Raw genomic sequence first — 18,201 nt, 5'->3', positions numbered from 1 at the left:
CAGAATTTCAAATGAAAAAAAAACACTGGCATTTATCCTGGAGCCACGCATGCAGAATTAATTATCTTGTTAAGCAGTCTCTACGAAAGGTCAGATGTGTTATTTTTTAATTTGTTGTGGATATCGAAATGTCAATTGAAGCGTGTGTCTAGCAATTATAGACTCTGGGGAGACAACTCGCAATCAGTCGGTCTACATGTTCTTAGACTATGCATGCTTTCAGAATGCCATCAGTGTTTTTGTTATTTTAGCAGTAAGCTTAGTGTGTTAACTTGATAAATCATCGTTTCTGCTCCACATTTATCGCCTCTTGTCATAGTTTTGATTGCCATGCAGTAGGAAATTGTATGGATCTAAGGATCTTAATTGTAGGTTTGCAATAGGAAATTGTGTGGGTCTAAGGATCTTAATTGTAGGCTTGCAATAAGAAACTGTATGGATCTTGGGGTCTCAATTGTGGGCTTGCAGTAGGAAACTGTGTGGATCTTGGTGTCTTAATTTTAGGCTTGCAGTAGGAAACTGTGGATCTTGGTGTCTTAATGTTAGGCTTACAATAGGAAACTGTGTGGATCTTGGTGTCTTAATTGTAGGCTTGCAGTAGGAAACTGTGTGGATCTTGGTGTCTTAATTGTGGGCTTGCAGTAGGAAACTGTGTGGATCTTGGTGTCTTAATTTTAGGCTTGCAGTAGGAAACTGTGGATCTTGGTGTCTTAATTTTAGGCTTGCAGTAGGAAACTGTGGATCTTGGTGTCTTAATTTTAGGCTTGCAGTAGGAAACAGTGTGGATCTTGGGTTCTTAATTGTGGGCTTGCAGTAGGAAACTGTGTGGATCTTGGTGTCTTAATTTTAGGCTTGCAGTAGGAAACTGTGTGGATCTTGGTGTCTTAATTTTAGGCTTGCAGTAGGAAACTGTGTGGATCTTGGTGTCTTAATTTTAGGCTTGCAGTAGGAAACTGTGTGGATCTTGGTGTCTTAATTTTAGGCTTGCAGTAGGAAACTGTGTGGATCTTGGGTTCTTAATTGTGGGCTTGCAGTAGGCAACTGTATGGATCTTGGTGTCTTAATTTTAGGCTTGCAGTAGGAAACTGTGTGGATCTTGGTGTCTTAATTGTTGGCTTTGGGTATGTGGTAATGATTACATTATAATACCTTACTATCATTTAAATGTCTTGTTTATATGATGACTGACCTTCCTTCTTTCGTCTGTATATATCTTGTCTTCCTTTGGCTGTTGTGATTACTTATATCTAACACACACACAGAGAAAAGAATTTAATGCAAATGTTGCTATTTTTAAGGGTTTCTTCTTTTTGCTTCTTTTCGAGGATACAATAAACTCGCTAAATAGACACCTTGTCAGGAAACGTTATAGGCAATTTTAGAATTTCCGCTAAAATCATTTTCTTTTGTTTTTAAATTTTGGTTTATCGTGAATATTTGAATAATCGAAAAACAGCTTTTACAATATACAAGTAAACCTAATCCACTTGAAATGAACTACTTATCTATTCTTAAGATTATAGTTTTTTTATATTCAGCAACTCGTGTCTGTCTTTGACCGTCCTTGTGTAGTCACTGGGGCAACTCGTGTCTGTCTTTACCCGTCCTTGTATAGTCACTGTGAAATACAGCCATATTACTTGCGGTCCGTCTTTCACTATTTCAGATTTACGGATGCCAGGACTTCCCTGGAAAGAAGTGGTGCATGACCACTACGTCGATGAAGGTCGCTGTACTGGAGCATACGAGAAGCGTCGCTACAAAGCCTGCCGACCAGATCTACAAGTTCTCGGCCGACGTAAAGGCGGATTGCACGCAGATCAAAGACATTTTCTGTACGTTATCATATCGATGTCAGAAATTGTATTTATCGATAACAGTGTTATGATATAGTGTTTGATATGTATCTGTATTTGTCTATTGTTGCACTGGTGACTTACCAATTTGTATAAAATATACTAGTCAGCCAGCACTTTAATTGTGGCCCAGTTCGTATCTAGCTCGGACAAATCTTAGGGAGAGTTCATCAAATTAATAAACCTATTTTGACGCCAATTATTTCCTCAATTGATAGCACATTTAAAGTTCGCGCATTTTCTGCCTTTTCCTTTGATGTCTTGGTCTTGAAGAATCCCCCTAACAAATTGGTTTTCTTCTTTGTCCTGAAAAAAACCTACTAACTGAGCAATACATTCCCAGGGTTGCCAAATACTCTTAAGATTCGAATTTTCTGGAAAGCATGGTTGTAATTCTACAAAGCTGTCCGTTTGTCTTCTTGCGAGAATTAAATATCACATCTTTGCTGGTCGATATCAAAGGATGTATATTTTTTTCACGCCAGACGCACTGATTGTTAATGCTATGGTGCCTTGGTGAACAACATACAAATGGCCACATACTCCTGTCGTTATATATTTGCTTAACATAAAGATAATTTATCTCATATTTAGAATTCTGGAACAGGGAAAATGAAATTCAGTGTCCATTTTTTCTCTATCAGTCTTTAAGGGTACGTGACTTTCGACGCATTGTTTGAAACTGCTCATAAAAACTTACAAAACTTCCGTGCTTAATGAAACAATTGTATGTCGAATATGTCAACTTTAACCGTCATTTGAGGTTGTGATTGAAAAAGGGTGATTTGAGTTTGAAAACTGGTTATGCTATTATGTCGGTAGTCTTTGTTTTTTCACATTATTTCCTTTCAACATACCAAAATTGATATTTGTGTGAAAAGATTACCAAGAAAGCCTATCTTATCTAACGGAAAACTAATTAAAATATCATGTCATCTACCTATATTGTGTAAAAAAATATTGCGCCTTAAAAAATGAATTCCGTCGAACAAGCATTGTATAACAATTTCGCCTTAAAACTGTTGCCAAAAATACCTTCTGTGACATGTGGACTTTATTCATTTGAGACTAGTCTAGATTATTCCAGTACTTTAAAGTGAAAATAAATTAAGATTTCATACTAATGAAACGGTTATTTCTTAGTTAAATGAGTTCAAGATAAAGCGATACCCGAGCCTCTACCTTAAAACTGTTCTATTAATACATGTTTAACGAGTTTTAAAGCATTGTTTATCTCGGCTGATGTTTGTAAGTCCAAAACGGAAAAAAAACCGGAGACCCTTGAGTGAGAGTGACGAGTTCTGCTTACAAGCAGTAGGGTATGCATTCTTTTGTAGGACTTACTCATGTGTAATGTTATTGTTCTACACTGATTAAGGTAATTGCAAAACACGGATGCAGACACTTTTACTTTCCGTAATAAATGGAAAGCATTATTGTTATAAAATAATTCTTTTACATATAACGCCTGATGATATTTCCCAACAGGGCTTTTTGCTGTTATAGTCGCCTTACGGACAGGGGCGGCATAATCTTCGTATTTACCCATTCTTGTTGTATGATACTCATATACATGTATGATTAAAATGTTCTGAAATGAAAACATATACCTCCTGGTATCCGTTCCTTGTGGCCTTTTTATCAACTTGTTGGTATACAGTATACATTATGTATGTATGTTATGTATATAAGTCGTTCCTATATAAATTCGCCCAGTCATCATTGTCTCCACTGTCCTCCACAGCTAAAGAATGGGTCACCTCTAACGAGACCAAGCGATACAGAGCTAAGGTGGAGGGGATCGTCGTTGGCTGCTGTCTTGCCCTCATCTTCCTAGTCGTTCTTTGTGTCATGGTCTTCTATTATAAATCCAAACCCAACCAGAACCCTCTGGACGACAATACCGTCAAGGTCAAAGGTAAGCGATGACGTCATTGCCTGCTTAGGATTTCGGCTATTATCTCTTTATTATTATCCAAGAATGTCTTTGAATTGTAATTGTTATTTCTATCATATAACTATCTGTACTAATTTTATGAATGATGCTTACATCTTACTTATTAGTTTATATATCGACTTTTAACACGTTTTTCTCTTATTTACCAATTAATCACTCTTTGATAATTTTTCATATCTTTTGTTCAGCACTTTAAAATTTTAAAATTTTCCTTTCGTGTTTTGATTTCTCTGACTAAACCATAGTAATTATTTCATTACTTCCCCCACATTTTCAGTGTGAAATGGCCACGTTTCCAGAATAAACGTGTGTTTGAGCTTACTTCCTGCGTAGAATCTAATGTATCTCCCTCTTTAATGCGATGGCGAAGAGTGAAATAGCAAAATTTGCATTATATTCAATTAACATATAACATACATGTTCATGTATATAATACTACCAAAACAAGATTAATCTGACAGTATGTTATCGTTCACGAATGGGTTAATGTGTACTGACTTGATGAATTGATGCATAAAACTAACTTAATTAATGCATATTGCTTAAAATTCTTCTTCTTTCATTATTCAACCTCACACAAGTAATCTTAACCTTGTAAATTAAGTTCAACACGCATGATAAGTTTTTAACATCCATTAATGCACGTCACGTGATGATATATCTACATTGTAATTACTAGAGACCGGAGGTTTCTACTAGTCCTGTAAGGTAACTGGTTATACACCTGAAGTATGAGTCCCTCATTCCAATTGTGTTACAGTTTGATTACTGTTGAAAGTTGGAATGACATTTTGCGGTGTGAAAATGTTTGATGGTTTTGTAAGATTGGTTTAGGTATGGAAACAAGGAATATGATGCTTCGAACATTTAGCATGTGCTTGTCACTTATTTTTAAACATTTTAGAAATAAACTTATTGGCAGAAAGATATCAATCATTAAAAGCTTTTTTGAATATGTAAATAACTTCACTTGTAAAATTAACAGCATTTTTCCAATGTATCACTATGACCGCTGTTTTATGCCTTGAAGCTCGTATCTTGTAGATAGGAGGCGAGTTAGGCGACTAATTGTGGGATTATTGTAGATAGTAGGCGACTAATTGTGGGATTATTGTAGATAGTAGGCGACTAATTGTGGGATTATTATAGATAGTAGGCGACTAATTGTGGGATTATTATAGATAGTAGGCGACTAATTGTGGGATTATTATAGATAGTAAGCGACTAATTGTGGGATTATTGTAGATAGTAGGCGACTAATTGTGGGATTATTATAGATAGTAGGCGACTAATTGTGGGATTATTATAGATAGTAAGCGACTAATTGTGGGATTATTGTAGATAGTAGGCGACTAATTGTGGGATTATTGTAGATAGAAGGCGACTAATTGTGGGATTATTATAGATAGTAGGCGACTAATTGTGGGATTATTATAGATAGTAGGCGACTAATTGTGGGATTATTGTAGAGAGTAGGCGACTAATTTTGGGATTATTATAGATAGTAGGCGACTAATTGTGGGATTATTATAGATAGTAAGCGACTTATTGTGGGATTATTGTAGATAGTAGGCGACTAATTGTGGGATTATTATAGATAGTAGGCGACTAATTGTGGGATTATTGTAGATAGTAGGCGACTAATTGTGGGATTATTATAGATAGTAGGCGACTAATTGTGAGATTATTATAGATAGTAAGCGACTAATTGTGGGATTATTGTGGATAGGAGGCGACTAATTGTGGGATTATTATAGATATGTGGAATTATTGTAGATATGAGGCAACTAATTGTCTGACTCTTGTAAATAGGAGGCGACTAATTGTGAGAGGCGGCTAATTGTGGGATTATTTTGTTGATAGGAGTAGACTATTTGTGGGATTCTTGTGGATAGTAAGCGACTAATTGTGGGATTATTGTGGATAGTAGGCGACTATTTGTGGAAGTATTGTAGATAGGAGGCGACTAATTGTGGGATTGTTGTAGATATGAGGCAACAAATTGTGTGATTCTTGAAGATAGTAGGCGACTAATTGTGGAATTCTTGTAGATAGAAGGCGACTAATTTTCTGACTCTGGTAGATAGGAGGCGACTTATTGTTGGATTATTGTAGATAGGAGGCGACTTATTGTGGGATTATTGTGGATAGGAGGCGACTAATTGTGGGATTATTGTAAATATGGGGGCGACTAATTGTCTGACTCTTGCATATAAGAGGCGACTAATTTTGGGATTCTTGTAGATTAGACTCTTGTAGATAGGAGGCAAATAATTGTGGGACTCTTGTAGATAGGAGGCAACTAATTATGAGAGGCAAATAATTGTGGGATTCTTGTACATTGGAGACGACTAATTGTGAGAGGCTACTAATTGTTGGATTCTTGTAGGTAGGAGGCGACTAATTGTGGGATTCTTGTAGATAGAAGGCGACTAATTTTCTGACTCTGGTAGATAGGAGGCGACTTATTGTTGGATTATTGTAGATAGGAGGCGACTAATTGTGGGATTATTGTGGATAGGAGGCGACTTATTGTTGGATTATTGTAGATAGGAGGCGACTTATTGTGGGATTATTGTGGATAGGAGGCGACTAATTGTGGGCTATTGTAAATATAGGGGCGACTAATTGTCTGACTCTTGCATATAGGAGGCGACTTATTTTTGGATTCTTGTAGATTAGACTCTTGTAGATAGGAGGCGACTAATTGTGGGACTCTTGTAGATAGGAGGCAACTAATTATGAGAGGCAAATAATTGTGGGATTCTTGTACATTGGAGACGACTAATTGTGAGAGGCTACTAATTGTTGGATTCTTGTAGGTAGGAGGCGACTAATTGTGGGATTCTTGTAGATAGAAGGCGACTAATTTTCTGACTCTGGTAGATAGGAGGCGACTTATTGTTGGATTATTGTAGATAGGAGGCGACTAATTGTGGGTTTATTGTGGATAGGAGGCGACTAATTGTGGGCTATTGTAAATATGGGGGCAACTAATTGTCTGACTCTTGCATATAGGAGGCGACTAATTTTTGGATTCTTGTAGATTAGACTCTTGTAGATAGGAGGTGACTAATTGTGGGACTCTTGTAGATAGGAGGCAACTAATTATGAGAGGCAAGTAATTGTGGGACTCTTGTAGATAGGAGGCAACTAAATATGAGAGGCAAATAATTGTGGGATTCTTGTACATTGGAGACGACTAATTGTGAGAGGCTACTAATTTTGGGATTCTTGAAGATAGGAGGCGACTAATTGTCTGACTCTTGTAAATAGGAGGCGACACATTGTGGGATTCTGGAAGATTGGAGGCGACTGATTGTGAGAGGCGACTAATTGTGGGATTATTATAGATAGTAGGCGACTAATTGTGAGATTATTATAGATAGTAAGCGACTAATTGTGGGATTATTGTGGATAGGAGGCGACTAATTGTGGGATTATTATAGATATGTGGAATTATTGTAGATATGAGGCAACTAATTGTCTGACTCTTGTAAATAGGAGGCGACTAATTGTGAGAGGCGGCTAATTGTGGGATTATTTTGTTGATAGGAGTAGACTATTTGTGGGATTCTTGTGGATAGTAAGCGACTAATTGTGGGATTATTGTGGATAGTAGGCGACTATTTGTGGAAGTATTGTAGATAGGAGGCGACTAATTGTGGGATTGTTGTAGATATGAGGCAACAAATTGTGTGATTCTTGAAGATAGTAGGCGACTAATTGTGGAATTCTTGTAGATAGAAGGCGACTAATTTTCTGACTCTGGTAGATAGGAGGCGACTTATTGTTGGATTATTGTAGATAGGAGGCGACTTATTGTGGGATTATTGTGGATAGGAGGCGACTAATTGTGGGATTATTGTAAATATGGGGGCGACTAATTGTCTGACTCTTGCATATAAGAGGCGACTAATTTTGGGATTCTTGTAGATTAGACTCTTGTAGATAGGAGGCAAATAATTGTGGGACTCTTGTAGATAGGAGGCAACTAATTATGAGAGGCAAATAATTGTGGGATTCTTGTACATTGGAGACGACTAATTGTGAGAGGCTACTAATTGTTGGATTCTTGTAGGTAGGAGGCGACTAATTGTGGGATTCTTGTAGATAGAAGGCGACTAATTTTCTGACTCTGGTAGATAGGAGGCGACTTATTGTTGGATTATTGTAGATAGGAGGCGACTAATTGTGGGATTATTGTGGATAGGAGGCGACTAATTGTGGGCTATTGTAAATATAGGGGCGACTAATTGTCTGACTCTTGCATATAGGAGGCGACTTATTTTGGGATTCTTGTAGATTAGACTCTTGTAGATAGGAGGCGACTAATTGTGGGACTCTTGTAGATAGGAGGCAACTAATTATGAGAGGCAAATAATTGTGGGATTCTTGTACATTGGAGACGACTAATTGTGAGAGGCTACTAATTGTTGGATTCTGGTAGGTAGGAGGCGACTAATTGTGGGATTCTTGTAGATAGAAGGCGACTAATTTTCTGACTCTGGTAGATAGGAGGCGACTTATTGTTGGATTATTGTAGATAGGAGGCGACTAATTGTGGGTTTATTGTGGATAGGAGGCGACTAATTGTGGGCTATTGTAAATATGGGGGCGACTAATTGTCTGACTCTTGCATATAGGAGGCGACTAATTTTTGGATTCTTGTAGATTAGACTCTTGTAGATAGGAGGTGACTAATTGTGGGACTCTTGTAGATAGGAGGCAACTAATTATGAGAGGCAAGTAATTGTGGGACTCTTGTAGATAGGAGGCAACTAAATATGAGAGGCAAATAATTGTGGGATTCTTGTACATTGGAGACGACTAATTGTGAGAGGCTACTAATTTTGGGATTCTTGAAGATAGGAGGCGACTAATTGTCTGACTCTTGTAAATAGGAGGCGACACATTGTGGGATTCTGGAAGATTGGAGGCGACTGATTGTGAGAGGCGACTAATTGTGGGATTATTATAGATAGTAGGCGACTAATTGTGAGATTATTATAGATAGTAAGCGACTAATTGTGGGATTATTGTGGATAGGAGGCGACTAATTGTGGGATTATTATAGATATGTGGAATTATTGTAGATATGAGGCAACTAATTGTCTGACTCTTGTAAATAGGAGGCGACTAATTGTGAGAGGCGGCTAATTGTGGGATTATTTTGTTGATAGGAGTAGACTATTTGTGGGATTCTTGTGGATAGTAAGCGACTAATTGTGGGATTATTGTGGATAGTAGGCGACTATTTGTGGAAGTATTGTAGATAGGAGGCGACTAATTGTGGGATTGTTGTAGATATGAGGCAACAAATTGTGTGATTCTTGAAGATAGTAGGCGACTAATTGTGGAATTCTTGTAGATAGAAGGCGACTAATTTTCTGACTCTGGTAGATAGGAGGCGACTTATTGTTGGATTATTGTAGATAGGAGGCGACTTATTGTGGGATTATTGTGGATAGGAGGCGACTAATTGGGATTATTGTAAATATGGGGGCGACTAATTGTCTGACTCTTGCATATAAGAGGCGACTAATTTTGGGATTCTTGTAGATTAGACTCTTGTAGATAGGAGGCAAATAATTGTGGGACTCTTGTAGATAGGAGGCAACTAATTATGAGAGGCAAATAATTGTGGGATTCTTGTACATTGGAGACGACTAATTGTGAGAGGCTACTAATTGTTGGATTCTTGTAGGTAGGAGGCGACTAATTGTGGGATTCTTGTAGATAGAAGGCGACTAATTTTCTGACTCTGGTAGATAGGAGGCGACTTATTGTTGGATTATTGTAGATAGGAGGCGACTAATTGTGGGATTATTGTGGATAGGAGGCGACTAATTGTGGGCTATTGTAAATATAGGGGCGACTAATTGTCTGACTCTTGCATATAGGAGGCGACTTATTTTTGGATTCTTGTAGATTAGACTCTTGTAGATAGGAGGCGACTAATTGTGGGACTCTTGTAGATAGGAGGCAACTAATTATGAGAGGCAAATAATTGTGGGATTCTTGTACATTGGAGACGACTAATTGTGAGAGGCTACTAATTGTTGGATTCTTGTAGGTAGGAGGCGACTAATTGTGGGATTCTTGTAGATAGAAGGCGACTAATTTTCTGACTCTGGTAGATAGGAGGCGACTTATTGTTGAATTATTGTAGATAGGAGGCGACTAATTGTGGGTTTATTGTGGATAGGAGGCGACTAATTGTGGGCTATTGTAAATATGGGGGCGACTAATTGTCTTGACTCTTGCATATAGGAGGCGACTAATTTTTGGATTCTTGTAGATTAGACTCTTGTAGATAGGAGGTGACTAATTGTGGGACTCTTGTAGATAGGAGGCAACTAATTATGAGAGGCAAGTAATTGTGGGACTCTTGTAGATAGGAGGCAACTAAATATGAGAGGCAAATAATTGTGGGATTCTTGTACATTGGAGACGACTAATTGTGAGAGGCTACTAATTTTGGGATTCTTGAAGATAGGAGGCGACTAATTGTCTGACTCTTGTAAATAGGAGGCGACACATTGTGGGATTCTGGAAGATTGGAGGCGACTGATTGCGAGAGGCAACTAATTGTGGGATTGTTGTAGATTGGAGGCGACTTATTGTGGGATTCTTATTGTAGGAGGCGACTAAAGTGGGGCCCTTCGGAATATGATCGGGGGACATTGCAGAGACTGTACTAGATCTGGTGCACCATTGTTATATTTGGTACCTCATATATTTCCGACCAACCAAATACTCATTCTTGATGTCATCATTTGTTAACGAATGTCGATATTATTGTTCATTTACTGTTATGCCTTTCACAGTTTGCATAGGAGTCGCACATTACAGAAAGATATAATCCCTTCCTAGTTGTTACTCATACGGTGTCAGGAACGACAACTCTCGGTAGATATTGATTTTTAAAAGTGCGTTGCGTCGTCACTTTTCCTTTGTATACAGGCGATCGAAATTAATTTTCCTGATGAGTGATTTTTTTCTTCTCTATATCAAAGTAAACAAACAAAAATAGTTGTCAGAGTTACAACACAGCGTAGCCGTCAGACGCCCTACCTTTAGAACATCAGATGTACATGTAAATCCCTAAGGTACAAAGGTAAGCCATCAACAAAACTTAGCCGATATATATAAAAGATTTTTGGTTCAATACAAGTTAAGTTTGGTAAAAATAGAATAACCAATCTTGACAATTGACGAACCTTGTGAGTTACGTGTGTGTTGTGTGTGCATTACGTGTGTGTTGTGTGTGAGGATAATCCCCGTTACACTCGGCCATTGATCGACAACGCTATGACTCACGACGACTGCATGAATCCGTGAATAATATATAATCTATATCTTACCAAATGTGTTTATACTGGTGATATATGTGTCTTTGATCCAGATTTCAATCGTAAGCATGAGGCTCAGTTTCAAAGACATTTGCGTCAGATTGAGGCAACCATAATTACGATTTCTTTAAAGATAATCGATTCAATGGTGCGGAGTATATTTGTGTAAATGTATCCTTCTGGATGTTAGAATTTTTCAAATGCATTTCCTTTCGTTTTTAGAAAACAAAAACAAAAACAAACAAACAACAACAAAAATCCTGCATGCGCATGACAAGTTTTCGCAACATAATCCAGTTGTTTGAAATATTTCTAATGAAAAACATCGTTATGCAAATATCAGAGAAAAGAAATGGAAATTTATTATATGTAAAGCCTTTTTCCAGTAATCCGTTGCAAATGTTCGTCAATGATTGATTCAAAAGAATATATATTAAAATGAAAATTATAATTTGGTAAAGTATTTATTTATTTTAACTCTAAACTAGTATACGTCTTGCCAATCTAAATATGATGTTGAGTATAATATAAATACAAAATACCAAGAAGATAGTCACCAATATATATCACCCATATAAGCATGTGTCCTATGCATGGCAACAGCTGACGTCATATCGTTCTTTTGCATCGTTCATCCGTTGACGTCATAAAGCGTTACATGGAAAAATATTAGTCATGATCGCTTGGATGCCATGGTGATACCAATTTGCTACTGAATATTACATTCCAAGAAAAGTTTTACAAAAAAACTGGCTAATTCGTAGCTTATTATCCCTATAGGTTGGTATAAAACCCAAAGCGAAAACGGAATTGTTACAGTGTCTGTTGGCTAACCAGTCATATTGTTATCTCGTATCAGTGATAACATCTCGTTCTATTCCGCCAAGGCTCCGAATCAGATATAGTTTTACGGAATTTGCCGAGATGTTGGGATTGGTGTCGTACATACATTTTGTAAATATATTTCTTTGTATAGAACGTTCCTCCTACTATATCTCTGAAGTGATATTATGTACCAATCCCGGTAAAAAAAATTACTGTCATTCGGTAGAGCGTAAATATAATTAGCCAGGGATCACGGGTTCGATCCCTAGGGAAGTACACTGAACAATCACAAACTGTAAACATGGCCTCATATTCCTTGTTTAGGGAAAACTCAAACGAAGGCTGTTCATCTTGTGAAAATGGCATACTTTCCTTATCTATCCGTTTTTCATTTCATTTGATATATTTATTTATTTTGTTTAATTCTGAACTGGCTTTGTTTCATATGATTTAGATGTTTGAAACCATATTTTTTCTAGTGTCTGCTTTCACCGGTATCCGAGAAACCTTAAAGGTGGGGAAAAGGAAACGCAAGCCATCCAAACGTAATTCGAGACCGCCTTCACGTCAGCCATCACTCATGTCAAATCGTTCGGGTATTTCCGCCAGTTACGAAGCTGCCCGAAGAATGTCGGAACCAAGAACGGAACTCACCCCACCGGAAATGATGCTGGTACCAAATGGAACTGAAGTGACTGATTCTACATCCACACTTCCGGTGGAGTCAGAAACGAAACCACTGTGTGCCGACATTCCATAGGTTAACTTTAAGGTGGGGTAATATGTGAAAAAAATTAAACGTCCGAGTCCATTCCACAATCCCATAAAAAGGCTGGACATCACCAGGGCATATGGTTACGATGAAAATAGTTTACAGCAGTGTAGGAAGTTTAATAAGGGGGTGCTATGAAATTATGTTATTGGGAAAGCAAAAACTTTATTGAAACAGACTCTAATTTATTATTCGAGTAAGAATACATAACGTGATCTTTGATTAATCAATCCCCTTGTATTTTCTATTGTTCCCTGTGCCCATCTGATAAGTCAGGTTTTGTAAGCCAAGAAAAATAACTCTACTAACATCAGAATAATTCAGACAAGGGGAGATAATACAATTATTTTACATTCTATGCATGGATGAAGCTTCGCTCAAAATTACGGATTTGGACACTTAGCTAGGAAAAATTAAGACTGTGTCTTTTTCACATTTAAAAATGAATTTTCATTCAATGTGTTGATGAGTGACAGAGTTTGCTGTTTTTTATTAAAACTTTGAGATTTTTTTTGAAAACGAATGATTTTACCCTTGTTTTAAATTTGTTTTCCGTATTTACATGTATATATTCAAATACACGTGTTTGATATTTAATGTCTTGTTAAAATGTGAGTATAATACGGGATTTAGACACAATTAGTAATCGCAATTCATCAACAAAACTTATACTGACGATTTTAATCCAATGCATCGATTCATCTAAAAAAAACTTCGAATAGTTCTCTTCGATTTGTTTCGTTCTGAGAAAAAACTATTGGTTACTATGTTCAAATTTTATGAGTGTTAACTAAAAAGAGGATGGCCAGCGATCTTTTTATAAGTATAATTTAAGTGTAAAACAGCATAATACACAATACACTTCCAAAATACAATCAAAGTATATATAGGATGTGTGATATGTTATCTACTTTGCTTTAGAGCAGTTTATGGTCCTGAAATATAGTATAAAACTTATTAAGTTTATTAATGATTACAACTAAGTATTTGTTACTGTGGAAGTGTATGTAGTGAGGATATATTGCGGGTCTACATGGTACGAAAGGATGTGGTTAAGATATCGATAATTAGAGCATGGTTTTAATTAGATTTTAGTCAGCCTATGAAGAATCATTTTTGATAATTGAATGATGTTCATATCACTTTAAGGTCGAGTTGTTTGTTCTACTGTTTTAATATATACGTGTGTATCGTACAAATGCCAGTATGACATTTGAAAGAGTGTGTTATGAGGTCATGTCTTATGCAAAGATATTATGTGAAATCTTTTGTATTTTTGCACCCAATTTTTCAATATTCAGATTTTTATCTTCCATTTGTATTAATGTTACATTGACTGATGTCATTGTTACATTTCTGTATATATATGTATACATGTATTCATGTGTTACTCAGCGCATTGCTTTCTTGTTTTTAATATAACCGCCTGTAATGCCCTGAAGCCCCTGGGATTCTCCCCTGTAATACCCTGAAGCCCCTGGGATTATCCCCTGTTTGCCCTGAAGCCCCTGGGATTATCCCCTGTTTGCCCTGAAGCCCCTGGGATTCTCCCCTGTAATGCCCTGAAGCCCCTGGGATTCTCCCCTGTATTGCCCTGAAGCCCCTGGGATTCTCCCCTGTAATACCCTGAAGCCCCTGGGATTCTCCCCTGTAATACCCTGAAGCCCCTGGGATTCTCCCCTGTAATGCCCTGAAGCCCCTGGGATTCTCCCCAGGAATTGTATTGTAATACATAACAGTGATGGCCATTGTGAGCCTGAACTTTGCGCAACATCTCGGTCTATTCCGTGTAGGCTCAGAATTGACGATTTAGCAGATATGTTTAAATTTTCATTTACCGCGTCTCTTTTGACAAAGGGAGGTATCTTCTACCTTGAAAACATTTCGTTAAACTGAAATAAAGAGAAAAAGAATGCAAAAACTCTGTCTAAAGAAAATATCAAAAAGTCAATTTAAGCGACCAGACAATATTCGCACTTTACGAAAATATTGTAGAATTATTTCCCTTTGATTATTAAATCAGGTAATGATACTCTGTCTGTTCCTAATTGTGGTAATTGTTATACTGTGTAGAGAGCTTTATATATAAAGATGATATGATTTTGAGAAAGTTAGTGTTTATTTTGTTTTTGCTCTTATTATTAATCCAATATGTCCCTTCCTAAAGTTTAATTGTCAACTTTTTATACTTGCCAGATTAAGAATGACTTTATTGAAGAGGTCTGGTTATGGTACGACAGTTACGTCACAATTACAAGTAAATACATTGTGTATTTGCATTAAAAATCAAAAAACAATATTTTACCGCCAATAATATTACATTTGTCCCGACCTGTAAAAACCTTTGTTTCCCATTTCCCCCATCAGTTGGTACACGTAAGCTCCTCGGGTATTCCGTCTAGGTCCACTGATGTTAAGATATATGGAAGTAAAATTGGGGCATTATTTGTAAACGGCTTCCTTAAATTGTGACGTACCGTCTACACCATAATCAGGCCAGTGTACATAATAGGGAGTTTTATAACATCTCATTACATCTGATCATTTGGCCATAAATACCATCTGATTCCGTGTTGTATGCGAGTCTAATAATTATCGTATTCATTGTATGATAATGAACAGTTACCATGACAATATTGACTAAGTTGATAAATTATCGGTTGTATAACAATAAGTTTCCATGTCTAATTAATTCATATTGTGACACAATCGATAACGCACACCAACACCAGAACCGTGACCCAGTCGGGAAATTCCGGCATATATCGGTATCATATAACGGATTTTACCGATGATTATCGAAATGGGTCTTAGTAGTTTTATCGAAATGGGTCTTAGTAGTTTTTGTCTGTTGTGTGCATACGAGAACAAATTATTTACTCGTGTCAAAACTTATTTGTTACATTTTCATACACAAAACTATAATATGTCTCATCCGCTTCCTTTGTACATACAATGTAGGTTTACCAAATCGATTTTGTCTAACCAAGAAATACGAGAGCATTTGGCATCATTACTCGTTTGCTTGTTTGTTTGTTTTTTCAATAATGTGGCTGGGATTAACAATCAATATACATTTTATTCATCTTGCTATATTCTTCAAATGTAATATAAGATAAAAAATATATTAACATTTTTCCCAAATTTCTTATTTTTGTCTTTATTTATATTAAGCATAACTGTGCCACTCAAAAGAAACATTCTCTATAATCATTAATACAAAGTGCAGAATTTTATCATACAAAGCTATGACACTCAATACCAGAAAATTCTTTGTCAAAAAAGGTGAATGGTCCCGAATGATTTGCCTTGGAACATCTAAAGTCATAATATACTTAGATGCTAATTTAAAGGAACAGTAAACAGTAATGTTGACTGTATAAAATAGAAGAATAGAATGCAATGTCTGTAACCACCGACAATTTCATTATGACGTCACATCGTCATTTAATGACGTCATAATCAAAAGTGAGACGATCTAACCAATCAGACCGTCGTAAACAAATTAATGATGATATTAGTATGTAAGATAATCAGGCAACCAAGACTTATTGGGTAAACGTTTCCTCAGAGAAACTTAATGAAGTATTTACGAGTCTTTTTAAGAGAATATATTCAATTACTCGTCGAACATTGACTCAATCAAAAACTGGTAACACTTTGTGGTGAAATCCTTGTTGTATATAACTTACATTGAATTTCTCTGCTACATTTATTTGTATGTCAAACATTTTGGATTATTTAAGTTAGTCAAGAACATTTTAACTTTTCCTTTCTTCTGGCTTGAATTGTATTGCTATTAAAGACATTTCTAATACAACTGCGTTATTTTCTCTATGATACAAAAATTGTTTTAAACGTACCATATTTTCGTAAATCTATAATAAGTATATAAAATAATCTGTGCTTTTACTTATAGCTCAAGTACATTGTTTGCTTTTACTAGACTTATCAGGTTTACATGAACACAAAATGAGAAAAGCACCCACAAAAATCATGAATATTACGACAAAATGTACAGTGTTTTCCCTAAGCATATGCCATTGTTATATATATATCAGATTGAAAGGAAATGGCTCCCTTGTAAGGTTGACAATAAATGCTTCTAATCACCGTTAATGTCAGATTTCACATGCCGGCGTCAACACGCGCTACACATACATTGTACATGCATTCGTGGAATTCTGATTTTCTTCCTGAAGATCATTTCTCTAAATATACAAAGAAGTTTCGGGCTTCAGCAAGACTGTATTTCATGAGTATACAAATATGAAATAGACTATAAATGTATCGCTCCAAGATGAAATGTGTTCTTTTATAAACACATCTGTGCACTGGATAGCAGCGTAGACCATCACACAGCTGCAGGCTACACGTACATGTCCCGAGAACAACACATATTCATATATTACACAAAAAGGCAGATAGAACGTTAAAGCCACGCCAAATACACAATGTACAGATGAAATAACAATCTCGACCATTATCGTGTACTAAGTACAGACTAGAACAGTTTGCTAAAAATATACAGGCTATCGGCTCGGCACGCAGCTGTTCCGTAATCAGTGAACATCGGCATTGTCCGACACGCGAGCGGCGCGCGTTGAGAAAGCCTGACCATCGATTCAGTTCGTTTGTAGTATTTAGTTTGTTCATGCCAGTAGCTACTTTCTTGATATTAGGACGAGTTATCGATCAACATTTTTACCCGTCAAACGCGTACATACGTTATAAAATACTGTCAATGATATCAGATCGTTGAGAACACCGATGTTTTCCCAGAGACCTATAATAGATATCTGGTTTTTCATACGTTTATATAAACCATATGCAAGGCCGGAGGGAACTGTCCGAACGGCTTTGATGAGTAAGAACGGGTTTCTTAATTTAAAACTCCCCCTTAACGAGTAGTCTCCCTTGATTGACGACCGCTTTTTATTTGCTGTACACGACGGAACTCTCAACTACACATAAGAAAACAAATCAAGCGACCAAGGTATTACACTAAACTGTGGATAAGTCTTCTTTTGGAACAAAAGCAATCAAGCATCTCTAAAATACCAGTTAGAATGATTCATAATAACGTATTTTGTTAACATAGTCCCCATACTCTTCAAGTCAGACGTTGACACATAAGCTAGCTTGATATACGACTATATTACTTATCTATTGTTCCTCAACTTTTTAAATAGTTCAAATTCGGAAAGCATATCAAATGATGAGATATCACTACCACGCCAAACAAATAGTAAAAGGGCGCCATGATTGTCTGCACGCGATTGGACGGTATTTCTCTGAGAGATGACGAGACAAAAATTGAGGGGACGTGATTATTGCCCATATGGGGACAATTTATAAATGTTAGAGATATCGGGGCTTACATGGTTTTTCAATTTCCTGTAACACGTTCGTCTGTTCGCATTGATCTCTGCAGCA

At 36.7% G+C, this 18,201-nt stretch overlaps 1 protein-coding gene across 3 annotated transcripts in view; it reads left to right on the top strand.

Moving 5' to 3' along the window:
• The window catches only part of LOC117330591, a 43,333-nt gene extending 26,751 nt beyond the window's left edge, over positions 1-16,582 (top strand). For 2 of the 3 annotated variants that reach the window (XM_033889003.1, XM_033889002.1), the window contains exons 4-6: positions 1,667-1,835; positions 3,601-3,774; positions 12,473-16,582. In XM_033889003.1, the coding sequence (XP_033744894.1) occupies positions 1,667-1,835; positions 3,601-3,774; positions 12,473-12,753 (624 nt within the window). In that variant the 3' untranslated portion in view covers positions 12,754-16,582. Of the gene's footprint in view, positions 1-1,666; positions 1,836-3,600; positions 3,775-4,492; positions 4,522-12,472 lie in introns of all 3 variants that reach the window. The other variant, XM_033889004.1, reaches the window with a different exon arrangement.
• The last annotated feature ends 1,619 nt before the right edge of the window (positions 16,583-18,201 follow it).

The sequence above is a fragment of the Pecten maximus genome, chromosome 7 (genome assembly GCF_902652985.1).
Source record: "Pecten maximus chromosome 7, xPecMax1.1, whole genome shotgun sequence".
Classification (NCBI taxonomy): Eukaryota; Metazoa; Mollusca; class Bivalvia; order Pectinida; family Pectinidae; genus Pecten; species Pecten maximus.
This window is presented reverse-complemented; position numbering and strand designations above follow the sequence as displayed.